Source organism: Cherax quadricarinatus, chromosome 42, assembly GCF_038502225.1.
Source record: "Cherax quadricarinatus isolate ZL_2023a chromosome 42, ASM3850222v1, whole genome shotgun sequence".
NCBI classification, from domain to species: domain Eukaryota; kingdom Metazoa; phylum Arthropoda; class Malacostraca; order Decapoda; family Parastacidae; genus Cherax; species Cherax quadricarinatus.
Genome location: NC_091333.1, coordinates 4,685,625 through 4,700,533, shown reverse-complemented (window position 1 = coordinate 4,700,533; position 14,909 = coordinate 4,685,625). Strand labels below are relative to the sequence as shown.

Here is a 14,909-nt window from a genome sequence, read left to right as displayed (position 1 = left end):
AAAATGTAGTCTTTAATAAAAGTTTGCTCTGCACCAAGTGTCTTTCTACCATGTATTAAGTTAATTAGCCCTCTCACTGTCTAGACCTATGAAATTAATATTGCTCTCAGTGTGCACCTTTAAAAAAAAATTCTTCTGAAATGATTGAGAATCTTCTGAAAGTAATGACACCAAAAGTATGAAATTTGATGGAAAATTTACAGAATTATGTAAATGCTATTTATGCATTGGTGATTTCTCCCACTTTGAGTCTGGTTTTAAGCCAATTCCATTGGTCTGTTCAACCAAATTCTTAACTATTTTGCTATTTTCCATTCTTTTAATTGAACACAAGAAACCACCCTTTCCACTATCAGAACTACCCAATAAATTGCACAGAAATAAGTAATTTGACAAATTTTAAGCAAAATTAAAAAAGTTGCAATTTTAAAAATGTCCAAAATAAGCACTTGACATACCAGGCACTGAAACATTTCCTCTGTTCATAACTCATATCCCCAGACCTGCCCTATATTACATTTGCCTTCCATTTTTAATTCATCACAAACAATTGAAGTTTTACCCTATTTCTTGGATAATAAAATAGAACCTGGAATAATTGCTCATGGTTTGTTTCATCTCAGTAATTGAATCAGACCAATTAAAAACCCCTTCCAACAAACTAGGGGGGTGTAGGGGGGACCTTAACCATTCTCAGGAAAATCAGAATAAAATTAATATTTTGATTACTTTAACCCTTAAATGGTCCAAATGTATATATACGTTTTTTCAACATCTGAAAGTATGTAAAAAAATGTAGATCTTTTTTTTTGTTTTGTTTTACATGTGAAGACGTGTAAAAAAACTTTTATCTACTTTTTTTTTTGTTATATTTGAAAATATGTAAAAAAAAGTAGATCTACTTTTGTAGCACTACGAATTTGAACGCCGATCTGTTTGGATCGTTTAAGGGTTAATTGGTAAATCAACCAAATAAATATAATAGATCAGACAATTTCTTGAATTTCATGCATGACCAAATCTGTTTTCTTCAATGTCTTCAGCAATGAATTCAGTAGAGCGGTTGCCGAGGAGTACCTTAACTACTTTGAGTTCCGTGGAGACACCCTGGATAAGGCTCTTCGCAAGTTTCTAGACAAATTTTGCCTAGCAGGGGAAACTCAGGAGAGAGAACGTGTCTTAGTTCATTTCTCTCACCGATTCTTAGAATGTAATCCTGGTACTTTCAACTCACAAGGTAAGCACAGAATAGGTAAGTAGCAAACTGGTAACAAAATTACTGATGTTTAAGCTAGCCTTTAAACTGAGTTGCAAGGCTATGAAGCATACAGGATTTGTGGGAAGGGAAGAAGTAGGTGAGGTAGTAAGCAGGTTGTTGGGTAAGCATCAATGAATGTGATTAAGACTGAGATACTGAAAACAGGTGAAAATATTGTTTTGAAATGATTCATACATTTGTATAATGTATTTAGGGCAGAAAGGAGCATGCCTAAGGATTAGCAGAGAGCATACATAGTTTCCTTGTATAGGAGAAAGGGAAAGAATAAGAGAGAGGTTAAGAATTGTAGGGGACTAAGTATGTTAAGTAAACAGGGTAAAGTTTATGAAAGAATTACTATTCAAATAGTTACCAGTATGTGAATGACAGAAAATTGGATTACAGAGGAACAAAGATTTGGGAAGAAAAGGCAATGTGTGGACCAAGTGCTTACATCCGTGCATAAAAGTGAATGATAGATAAGGGAAGGGAGGCAAAATAGGTGGTAAGTTGTTAAAAATTATAGTTTATACAAGGAGAGTGAAGCTTTGTAAGAAAAAATAAGAGGAATATTTTCTCTTAAAATTGGTTTTTAAAAAGGATGTGCAGAACAATTAGGTTGAAAAGATCTAGGTAACGAGAGTAAGAAATCTAAACAGTGTCTTTAGTTATTTCAGAGTGGAATGTATTACAGATGGGTCTATGAAAGATAATGTGAATTGCAGAATGGACCCAAGAAAAAAACAATAAGAATGTTTGAAGAGTCTGTTGAAAGAATGGATGCAAAAAAGGGAAATATACACTATTTCAGAATTTGTTGACAGGCAGCTGAATCATCATCATAATAGAGTAAGAAACTTGCTGATTAGAGTGATATGCCAATTAATAAAAACTGCCACAAGTGACATTCCAGAGTAAATTTCATAAGTGAGGATAAAGAAAGCCACTTATGTACAGTTTAGGACATTTATTTGAAGAAGCCAGTCATGGCAAAATACTTCCATTAGTAAATATCCCAAATGGTACAAAAGTGTCTTTTTCCACATCTTGTCAGTATCACCATGCCATTCACTTTCCTTTCATAGTTGACATTATTATGATAAGTGCCAAATTAATATGGAATTATTAACCTTAAAATTTAAACTAAAAGCTAAAGATTTATATTGTAGATGCTGTTCACACCCTGACTTGTGCGCTGATGCTGCTAAACACGGACCTTCATGGGCAAAGTGTAGGGCGCAAGATGACCTGTAATGAGTTCATCGACAATCTGGCAGACCTTAATGATGGGGAAAATTTTCCAAGAGAAGTGCTCAAGTCTCTATACCATGCCATGCGTAATCAGCCACTTCAGTGGGCCACGTGAGTATTGTCGGAGTCGGTCAAAAACTTCTTACCAGACTCCTTCAGGGAAATGCCTTGATACGGGTGAAGGGTTTTTGATTGAAAGAATCAGAGCTCCTCTTCCCTTCTATACGCTGAAGCTGATTACCTTTCCTTCCCAAGTCATTGTATAACCCCTGTGAGTTTAGTGCTTTCTGATATTTTTTTTTTGTTTTAACAAGTCGGCCATCTCCCACCGAGGCAGGGTGACCCAAAAAAGAAAGAAAATCCCCCAAAAGAAAATACTTTCATCATCATTCAACACTTTCACCTCACACATAATCACTGTTTTTGCAGAGGTGCTCTTAACACAGCAGCTTAGAAGCATATACCTATAAAGATATACAACATATCCCTCCAAACTGCTAATATCACGAACCCCTCCTTTCTGATAAATATAATAATAATTCCTTCCAGATGAAACTGTATCAGTTAGTGGAGTAATCTTATTGGTGCTTTTATTGCCAGGGAGTGTCTGATTACTAGAGTTACTGTACATAACCTTTTTATTGCCAGGGAGTGCCTGATTACTAGAGTTACTGTACATAACCGTTTTATTGCCAGGGAGTGCCTGATTACTAGAGTTACTGTACATAACCTTTTTATTGCCAGGGAGTGTCTGATTACTAGAGTTACTGTACATAACCTTTTTATTGCCAGGGAGTGTCTGATTACTAGAGTTACTGTACATAACCTTTTTATTGCCAGGGAGTGCCTGATTACTAGAGTTACTGTACATAACCGTTTTATTGCCAGGGAGTGCCTGATTACTAGAGTTACTGTACATAACCGTTTTATTGCCAGGGAGTGCCTGATTACTAGAGTTACTGTACATAACCGTTTTATTGCCAGGGAGTGCCTGATTACTAGAGTTACTGTACATAACCTTTTTATTGCCAGGGAGTGCCTGATTACTAGAGTTACTGTACATAACCGTTTTATTGCCAGGGAGTGCCTGATTACTAGAGTTACTGTACATAACCGTTTTATTGCCAGGGAGTGCCTGATTACTAGAGTTACTGTACATAACCGTTTTATTGCCAGGGAGTGCCTGATTACTAGAGATACTGTACATAACTTTTTTATTGCCAGGGAGTGCCTGATTACTAGAGATACTGTACATAACCTTTTTATTGCCAGGGAGTGCCTGATTACTAGAGATACTGTACATAACCTTTTATAAGAACCATCATTTTTTTCAGCATTTCACAAAAACTTATTTTATTATATGCATGGCTTTACAAAATTTTTTAACTCTTTGCAACAGAGTATGCTGCAGGAATTTGATATGTGTTTACAGTGTAATTAAAGCTAATATGTGATGAGCTAGAAATCTACAGTCTCTTTAGATTTGTTCTTGTTTTTACAACTGTAGAATTTTTTATCATAATTACTTAAATTTTCTTAATGCAAAATGCCATAGGGCAGTACACATCACCAAGTAAAGCTAAACATCTGTTGATAAAGATTTTGATTAAATTTATGACAGTAGAACATTATATATGAAGGATACTGCAGAAAATGAGTGTGTTATTTATTTCGATTTTTATACAAATAACTCGCACATAGAAGAAAGAAACCTGTAACAACGTTTCGGTCCAACTTGGACTGAAACGTCAACAAAAGCTTCTTTTTCCCATGTGCGGGTTATTTGTATATTGTTGCAGTCACAGTACTGTGCCTTTTTGTTCTTTATTTCAGTTTCTTTTTACTTGTCTTTTCATATATCAGTTCTTTTCATTCTTGTACATGTGTTCAGTGATGATGATGATGGAGAGACAGAAGGTAGTGGGGCTAGCAAATCAGGTGGTGCAGGTGGTGACTCGCAGGCAGCGGTGGGAAGCAACCCCTTCCTCGCACCACCAACTGGCAATGGCATTCAGTACAAGAAGGGGTACATCATGCGGAAGTGCTGCACTGATCCTAATGGAAAGAAAAGTGAGCAGGTTGATGCTTGTCTTGTAGTGTGATTTTTTCTTTAACATTACAGTATATGAATAACTAAAGTGTAATGAACACTTGTTAATGCTCACTAATAACCCACATGCTGAAGAGGAACCTTCTGGGATCCTCTTCAGCAGATCCTCTTCTGCTGAAGAGGATCTTATAAGGGGGTCAAAATGTACAGATCAGTTAATCTCCAGAGTTTTTATCTCCATGTGGGTTATTATTGAGCATTAGAGTATATGCATCTAGTCAGTCAGAAAAAACAACTACTGTGTACATCTTGATAAAACTCTAACAGAGTTAAAAGTTGTACTAATAAAAGCATGTCTTAACATGCCTTAACATGTCTTAACATGTTGCACATGTTAAGACATGTGCAACATCTGGGTATCTTTATTGTAGATGTTTTGCCATCCAGTGGCTTTATCAATACAGATTCTAGGACATAATTAGAAGACTAGAACTATATACAGAATATGAGGTAATCAGTCCCTCAGCCTTGGAGTTTGTGTTGAGAGCACCGTGGTGGTAGAGATTCTGGAGCAAAGGCAAGGAGACTGGCATTTATATAGGCGTCAGTGGATAGGGACGTGTAACAGACAAGGGTATAGTCACTGGTAGGCGGGATTCCCCAGTGGAAGTAGGTCCTACCCAAAGGGATGGGTTAGTTGTAGTAGCCGTGAAGAAGGTCTTGTAGATATCCTCTGAACCAAGATTCCATGATGTTGCAGTGTCTGACACGTTGTGCAAGAAAGGTATAAAATACCAACAAGCTTGTTTTGCAACCTGTCTTTTCTTGCCTATTGTTGGCAGTATGTCATTTTATTCCTATATGCAAAATATTTATGGTGCTTGACCTTAGATTCAAGTTTATTTTGCAGAATTAACCCTAATTTTTCTTTTGTATCAAGACAACTTTTTATGAATATAGTAGTTTTGTAGCAAATAAAAGCAGCAAGTGAAGTGTCATATTTTATGTGGATCCTCACTTTGATATTCTATTTTTGATTTTTAGTTTTAGTTTACTACAGTACTGTTTATAAGTGTCTGTAGCACATTTTTAGATTTCATTTCATGTGAGCAATTTATTGCAGTTGTATAATAGCCAAATAACCATGTGAAATTCAGTTGGCAAAAGTTTGTACATTTCTTCTAGAGTATGGAACAATTGAAGGTGTTTAATGTATCTGACAAGGATGTAATTTGTGATTCTGTGTTTCTCTTCAAATCTATGATCTAGTATTTTTTTTTTTTTTTTTTTTTTTTTTTTTTTAAAAAAGTCGGCCGTCTCCCACCGAGGCAGGGTGACCCAAAAAAGAAAGAAAATCCCCAAAAAGAAAATACTTTCATCATCATTCAACACTTTCACCACACTCGCACATTATCACTGTTTTTGCAGAGGTGCTCAGAATACAACAGTCTAGAAGCATACACATATAAAGATACACAACATATCCCTCCAAACTGCCAATATCCCAAACCCCTCCTTTAAAGTGCAGGCATTGTACTTCCCATTTCCAGGACTCAAGTCCGACTATATGAAAATAACCGGTTTCCCTGAATCCCTTCACTAAATATTACCCTGCTCACACTCCAACAGATCGTCAGGTCCCAAGTACCATTCGTCTCCATTCACTCCTATCTAACACGCTCACGCACGCTTGCTGGAAGTCCAAGCCCCTTGCCCACAAAACCTCCTTTACCCCCTCTCTCCAACCCTTTCGAGGACGACCCCTACCCCGCCTTCCTTCCCCTATAGATTTATATGCTTTCCATGTCATTCTACTTTGATCCATTCTCTCTAAATGACCAAACCACCTCAACAACCCCTCTTCTGCCCTCTGACTAATACTTTTATTAACTCCACACCTTCTCCTAATTTCCACACTCCGAATTTTCTGCATAATATTTACACCACACATTGCCCTTAAACAGGACATCTCCACTGCCTCCAACCGTCTCCTCGCTGCTGCATTTACCACCCAAGCTTCATACCTATATAAGAGTGTTGGTACTACTATACTTTCATACATTCCCTTCTTTGCCTCCATAGATAACGTTTTTTGACTCCACATATACCTCAACGCACCACTCACCTTTTTTCCCTCATCAATTCTATGATTAACCTCATCCTTCATAAATCCATCCGCCGACACGTCAACTCCCAAGTATCTGAAAACATTCACTTCTTCCATACTCCTCCTCCCCAATTTGATATCCAATTTTTCTTTATCTAAATCATTTGACACCCTCATCACCTTACTCTTTTCTATGTTCACTTTCAACTTTCTACCTTTACACACATTCCCAAACTCATCCACTAAACTTTGCAATTTTTCTTTAGAATCTCCTATAAGCACAGTATCATCAGCAAAAAGTAACTGTGTCAATTCCCATTTTGAATTTGATTCCCCAAAATTTAATCCCACCCCTCTCCCGAACACCCTAGCATTTACTTCCTTTACAACCCCATCTATAAATATTACATATAAGTATTACATATATTTAATTAACCATAATATTTTTGTTTACTTTAAGCTGCATTTGGGAAGCGTTCGTGGAAAATGTGGTTCTGTGTGATACAGGATTTAGTGCTGTATTTGCACAAAGATGAACAAGGAGCCCGACGTGGACCACAACATGCTCAGTTAGGGCACAATGCTATTCGTCTGCATCATGCTCTTGCAACTCGAGCCCATGATTACTCTAAAAAGGAACATGTTTTCCGATTGCAGACAGCTGATCAGGCTGAATATTTGCTACAGACAAGGTATAGTAATAATTGAACTGCCGAATTGACCATTTGTTGAAAGAAAGGCAGCATTCCTAGAGTCTTTAATCATTCAGTACCTAGTCATTATTGAAAAGTGTAATTAATTAATTACACTTATAGAGCCTTGGTATTATAAAAGTAAAATTATTGACTTGACATGTAATTTTATGTTCCCTCACTGTATGATGCCCTCCAAAAGAAACCCCTGAAGGTGTATGTCTTGTTTTGAGTTACTAATACAGTGGCTTGCACCTCAGTGATAGCAAAGAACTTCAGGCCTGGATAGACACCATCAACCTAGTGGCAGCAAGCCTTTCTGCAGCTCCGCTGCCTGGAGCTGTTGGCTCTCAACGCAAGTTCCAGCGGCCACTTCTTCCTTGTAGTATCACAAAGCTCAATCTGGTATGTTATTTTAATTTCTTAATTGATGCTGTCTGATTCATATCAACTATTGTTTGCTCCTACAAGTTGGGCTCTCTAAACTTCCTTTTGTATGTAGGAGAAAGGGGGGATAATTTTCCAGTAAAAGTGGGCCTTAAGGAAGTTTGATGTCTTCATGATTGTTTACCATGTATTTTGATACGATTGCAAATGATGTGAATACTAGGATGTTGGAGAGATGTGTGGGACTAAAAGATAATGAATTTGATGCAAAGTAGGAGTTGTCATAGTTGCTCTTTGTTAATGACAGTTCTTTTGGGAAATTCTGAGAGAAGTTGCAAAGGTTGGTGGAGGAATTTGGGAGGTCATATGAAAGAAGAAAATTAAATGTGAACATAGGAAAATGTGAGGAGTTGAGAGTGAAAAAAACAATCTTGGCAGTGAAAGATTGGCTATCAGATTGTAGTTAAAGGGTATAGAGGAAGTAAAGGGAGTTTACTTGTCAGCAGATAAGTCTGTGAAAAATAAAATGAGCCATAGAATTGAAGAGGGTTAAAAGGTGGGTGATACATTGAGGCATTTACAGAGACAAAAAATTTTACCCATGAAGGCAAAAGAGGTGTTATACCAAAATAAAGTATAGATACTTTGTATTTTGATTTGCATTGTTAAAGAATCTTAGGTTGTGATTAGATCTTGTATACTTAGTTAAATGATCATAGGATAGAGTCAGGACTGATGAATTTTCATATTCATTTATGAATTAGAGTTACCTTGCTTATCAGGCTTTCTGTAAATAGTTAAATGATTTGTGAATATTTATTTCACTGCATAACAACAAGTACCCACATTTTGATTATTATTATTTTTCTAGACTGAACAAGTTGAGGACCATACACAGCGATTAGCACAGCTAGAACAGGAGCTGGAGGACCACAAGGCTCACCCCCCTGAGAAAAATAGCAAAGCCTATTCCATGTCCAATTATCGGGAAAAGGAAGCATACCTCATCAAGGAGGTAAGTCTTGTCTTTTGCATGTTTAAGAAGCAATAATTAATAACCCATTAGTAAATAAATGTGACTATTCATTGTTGTAGGGATTTGATTGGTTAATTCCAGAAGCAAACAAGTCTGTCCTATTAACTATGCAATGGAACACCAGCAGTTAATGTCCAGTTTACAGCTCTATGTGAAATGCTCAGTATTAATTTTAGCTGCACAAGATTGTATACTACAAGTCTGTGATGCCCTCTGATGCTGTGGACTGTATGGGCACTACACTTAACATGTTTTCCTTCAAGAGGAGTGAATAATCAGTTCATACTCATTCATGATAGGAATGGGGCAAATGATTGTTTCTCATGTATAAGGAGTTTCTAGTTTGCAAGTACAAATCATGAGCTTACACTGATTGTATTCCTGATTATTGTGTGGTCAGTTTTTGAATTCTTGTTGGTAATTAGGTATCTGGTTTAGGTTGGGAGTATCACTGTTTTAGGTTAGGATTATGTATCATGTTTCAGGTTAAATATTCCTAGTGGTAACAAATACTTTGTTACCGTTACATTATTTTTTTTTTTTTCAGCTTCTTTGTTTCCAGACAATATTTCAAGAATGTCTCTTCACATTGATTTAAAATTTAAAGGACATGTGGCATTTACCAACTGTTATTCAAATGTTAACTATTTTAATAACTCAAAGACCCATCCCTAGCAAATAATGAATACATTTTTCAATCCCTGAATGAGCAGTTGATCCCACATGAGGCAAGGCACCCCGCTTGTCATGGGAGAGAATCAAGCATTAGTACGTATTATTGCTGACATCACCAAAGAAAGATTTCGCTGCTTGTGTTAAAGATTTATCAACCAAGCTAAGAAATGCTGCAACCTGTTATTCTGTATATAATTGGTGATAGTACCTATACACTAGTTGTTCAATATACGGGAAACTGTTTTGAAGTATGAAAAAATTCTTGTAAAAGAACCATAGGAACTCACTTTAGAATATATCACACACTCCTTCAGAACAGTTTTTTTCTTATGGGACCATGGGGAAAATGCAGCTTTGGAATCTTACCACCAGCAAGCAGAATGGGGTATAAAACTGAAACAGGAGCCTGAGAAGGGCACAACCAGCATTAGAATACAATATGCCTAGCAAGGGAGATCCTGTGGCTCCCAAAGACACTGCCACTGTATTCACACACAGGCTCTTGGATAGGTCTCATCAATTAAGTACACAAGCATAATTACACAGGCTAATTCCACGAGCACACATCGATGACCCAGGTACCAGTGACATGGTAGAGCACAAATATTGATTTGTCCATAAAAGGCATTTTTTAGTTGTCCATAAAACCAGGTCTCCTAAATCTTTAGACAAAGATGAGGTGCTAAGGCTTATCAGACATAGATGACTAAAGGAGTTTGGCTCTGTGATGTGTTTAAAGACCCATCAATGGAAGATTTAAACTCCACAGGAAAGATACAGCCCTTGAGAGGGAAACCCAGTGTATGTCTTTGAAACGGTCAGTGGAGTGTATGGGACCCCTTCACTTATTAATATGTTATCCCCAGATGTGAATCTCACACCTCAACATATTAAATATCTTATCTTTAGATGCAAGTCTTCATATCTCTAATCATTAAAATATATTATCCCTATCTGTGAGTCTCACCCCTCCACTTATTAAATATATTATCCTCAACTGAGAGTTTCGTCCCTCCACCCATTAAATGCATTATCCCCAGCTGCAAATCTCACCCTTCCATTCATTAAACATGTTATCACCATCTTGAGTTTCCCCCCTCCACTCATTATATATATTAGTCAAAGAGTCCACATTGTTTTTAATAGACTTTAAATCATTGTTTTATAATTTTTTAATATTTATTTAAATGATTTTGTTTGTGCATATTTTATGCAAGTTAAAATATTATCAACACATTCGGTTTTTAACATATAAGTGTGACAAAGGATTACATACAGAATCTTTTATAACTTGTAAGAAGAGAATTATTATTGATGAAAGTGGAATGAAATGAAAGTGATGGGATCATTCATGTTTTATTATTATTATTATTATTATTATTATTATTATTATTATTCCTATTGTTTATAATTGTTTATTCAGATAGTGTGAAATATCTTGGGATAAACCGGAAATACCTTATTGATTACATGATGTAAGGTTTATCTTCACTTTTTGTTCTGTCCTGTAACATTCAGTAGCTTTAAACTATTTTGTTTGTATTTTTGATATTCCCTTCAGATGGAATCTAAAGAAACCCAGACTACTAAAATCATGATGTTACAGGTGAAAAGATATCGAACATATGTATATCTTCTGCGTTCCCGGCTAACTTCTCAGCCACCTGGGCAGCAGGGTGCTGGAGCAGGAGTGGATGTTGGTGATCTTCCAGTGTTTGAAGCACGCCCAACTGGGGAGGGGGCTGAAGGGGGGGATCGCGGGGGCCGTGTTGTTCCGCCACCCATCCCTGAACGTGCGCGGCCAGGTGACAGGTACAGTTACCAGCAGGCAGTGCACCACAATGCCTTTCTTTGACCCACCACTGTGTGCTGTGCTGAATACTATCTCACTAAATCCCTATATCCTCATTACCCTATCACACCATACCTCACTTTGGCTTTATCTGCCTCATAACATGGGCTTTAGAAAAAGATGTCCTTGTATGTTGATATACCAGGCTGAGGTGCACTTGCAAATAAACGTCTCTCTCAAGCCAGTCTGGGCTAGCCTTACAACTTACCCTGACATAGCATCCCTGCAGCCTGACTGACACTTGCATGACTGAGAAAACATTTTAGAATCATTGTCATATAGTTTTATTAATGTAAAGATTACCTAATACAACAAAGATCAAATCCTTTTTATGAAGTTATTAATATTAATTAAATACTGTAATTGTTAAATGAGGTATGGTGAAGAAAAGGGGTTGAGGCATTTATGCTTTTGGGTGTGTGACCTGGGAATTGCCTTACACCCCCTTGGGACAGGGGCAGTTTGAGCAAGAATATCTTAGAATACAGTGTGATTGTGTTTTAGCAGTCATTCTGAGCCTTTCAAGTTAGCTCTGCGTATATTTTATATTTGACAGTTGAAGTAGCTAGCAAAGTAATAAACTCTTTAAGTTGTCAATTCAGGAAATTGTTAAATAGAACTGTATTGCTTTGATGTCACTGACAGCATAACCATAATTTTGAGTGTATATTAATAGTCTGTAATTTGGTGTCAGCTTTTGACATTTTTACTTCTTGATAATACTTGTGATGTTAAAGAAGTATGAATACAATAGTTCCCTGAATTTATGCAGTATGGGATGTGGGAATAAAAACAGTAAATAAATGTTATTTCATCCAATTTTGCCTGTCCAGGTAGTTGCAAAATATTTATATTCATAGCAAATGTTGCTTTTCATATAACTGTAAACTTATGAACATTGACAGGGGTGGTAAAAATGGTCAAATACCAGGTTGCATATAATGCACAAAGAGGCATATGTATTTTAAATAGGCCATGTGACGTGGTGCTGTGATTCTGTGTCCTATAATTCTAGTAGCACATACTTTGACTACCATGAAATTATTAAAACATACTTAAATTGTTTCTGAATCATCGATTTACTCTTGCCATAATTAGGAAGAGTGCATTAATCCTCAGTAATTCCTTTTAAGGTTTTTGCTTTAACTGATAAGGACAAATTATTTCCATAGGCTGTTATTGTAGTAAAATGGTGCTTATTTGAACACTGGCACTGCATGACTGCCTCTCCAAGGGTTCAGAGGTCCTAACAACAGAAACTGTAAGAAATAACTTCCTAAGAACTATGTGCATCTTGGAGATTATTCAACATTTTTCAGTCATCTAAGAGCTGTAATGAAGAAGGGTTTTCCATTCTAAATATGCTATGTTTTGGGGATAGGACAATTTCTTAGGAAACCCACTACTGTATAGCATTTCCAGGGACTCAGGGATTTTAAGTCTTAATTGGTCAAGTTATCAGGGAGAAAGTTGTAGATTTGGTAACTAACGTGACACTATTATGGAAATAATAGTACAGGTGCTGACATACCTATATGCATACATGTTTAATATCATAATATTATTACAGATCTCAGTGAAATTTCATTGCTCATTGATAATGAGTGATTAGATTGTGTATGAAGTGTGAACACGTGGATTAGGTTGACCATTATATTATGTAAATTTGGCAAGCACTTTATCTTCCAAATTAAGAATTTTTCTTTCTCACATCCCATAATTTTTATAGCATTCATAATTTCAGGGTTCTACAGTATTGGATTTCATTGATGGTTAACCATCTGTTTTTTTCAGTGATGTAAAAACAGTCTCCATGATATAAAGATGACTGAGCATAAGAATACAGATCTATACTTCCTAGAGTTGAGGAATGTCAGGTTATTTCATGGTCACATGTACACCTCATAAATCCTATTGAAAAGGGTCTACTCTTAGGAATGGTAAAAGTAAGAGTACGGGGAAGAGGTCCTGTATTTTATATTAATTTATTAAGGATTTCATTCTGTTGTTTTTGTCATAAGAATAATATATGCCAAAGTTGTCAGTAATTTAGACTAATTCTTTCAGATAATGTACATACTGTATATTCTTTATTACATACACACAAGGAAACATAGCCCAGTAACAATATTGATTACTGTATATATATATGCAGTACATATAGAGGATGTTTTTTAAGGGATGAACAATGCTGCTGAGTTAGGCAATTTATTGCATGCGAGATTTCTCCATATGTGTATCTGTATGGATAAATGTAACTTAAGATAGAAGCAGCTGTTAAAAAAATCATAAATTCTTTGCTTTAAGTGTTGGCAATATTGCAGAGAAAAATGTTATATACTGTCAAGAAATCAGAGTGAAAATAATAGTTATAGAGGCTCCCTTTTTTTTTTTTTTTTTGCAACCATTGCAGAGAAAGTAAAGATGAAGAGGTAGAAAAGTGAGCAGCACTTGATCTGAATGTTACTAATATACCACAGGGCACAGGTAGAGTTTAATGTTCTTTTATTTAACTATATTGCCACGCTATGATCTGTCTGCATGGATCGGAAGTACCGTACCTGTGGTACAGTAGAATTTTTAGGATATTCCATGTTGCCTTCAAGGTATTGGACCTGAGGATTAATGTGTGTTATATGCTAAGTTTGTTAGAAAAATTTGTGTTTACTTAAATTTGGCCACAGATATGCAATAATGTTTTGATAAAAGCGGTGACTCACAATAAATAGGCAGTCAAGTTTATCAAGATAGTCACCAGGGCACTGTAATTGAAAAATCACGTGTAAATATTGTTTGACCTTTTGAAATCTGTGATATGTGGTTAATATTTTACTTTTTTTTCAATCTTAATTATGCCCCTTTGCACTATAAAGCTTTTTATAAAATGCCATAGAATTATAGAAGTAAAAATATAATATAACTCATAAATTTGGTAGGCTTTTTAATATTTTAACAAATTGTCTTATTATTTTTAAACCTATTGTTTGTGACAAGAGGCTGTAGTTTTTACTCATGTTTTTAGTTTTGTTGCATAGTATTTCATAAGTATAACTATAGAATTTGAACCTTAATTTATTAATCATCTGCTGTGTATTATACTGGCAAGTAGTCAGCCTAATAACACTGACTCTTATAATATTACAGTGTTTACTTACTTATCCGAACTTGTAATGAGGTATTCTGTCCATGCAGTTCTTTATTGCCTTAGGCTGTGCAACCTTTGCCGTGACACCACTTGATCCTGAGAGCATCATCCATGTTGATCCATGAAGTGGATAATTCTCTTTCCTTACTAATCTTATGCTTTGCTATAGTCTTCTCGAGTCTACTAGCCAGCAAGTCTGTCCAGTACAATCCAGTCTCACTAAATTCCTAAATTAGGGATATGTGTACTGTATTCTTTTGTCAATTTTTTTAACACTAACCATCTCCCACAGAGGTAGGGTGACCCAACAAAGAAGAAAGATTTCACTGTCACTCACTCAATCATTGTCTTGCCAGAAGGGCACCAACATCACAGTTCAGATGACCCTTCAAACTACAACATCCCAACCCCCTCCTTTGGAGTGTAGGCATTGTACTTCCCATCTCCTAGACTCAA

The 14,909-nt window shown here is 36.1% G+C and overlaps 1 protein-coding gene across 3 annotated transcripts in view; it reads left to right on the top strand.

The window, feature by feature from the left end:
- Efa6 (Exchange factor for Arf 6) overlaps positions 1 to 14,909 on the top strand; it is a 69,924-nt gene that overhangs the window by 26,516 nt on the left and 28,499 nt on the right. For all 3 annotated transcript variants that reach the window (XR_008408043.1, XM_053786322.2, XM_053786323.2), the window contains 7 exons: positions 1,044 to 1,237; positions 2,428 to 2,620; positions 4,401 to 4,579; positions 7,127 to 7,358; positions 7,619 to 7,763; positions 8,617 to 8,760; positions 11,063 to 11,268. Coding sequence is in view for 2 of the 3 variants with exons in the window: in XM_053786322.2 (XP_053642297.2) it covers positions 1,044 to 1,237; positions 2,428 to 2,620; positions 4,401 to 4,579; positions 7,127 to 7,358; positions 7,619 to 7,763; positions 8,617 to 8,760; positions 11,063 to 11,268 (1,293 nt within the window). In the remaining variant the exon portion in view is untranslated. The remainder of the gene's footprint in view (positions 1 to 1,043; positions 1,238 to 2,427; positions 2,621 to 4,400; positions 4,580 to 7,126; positions 7,359 to 7,618; positions 7,764 to 8,616; positions 8,761 to 11,062; positions 11,269 to 14,909) is intronic.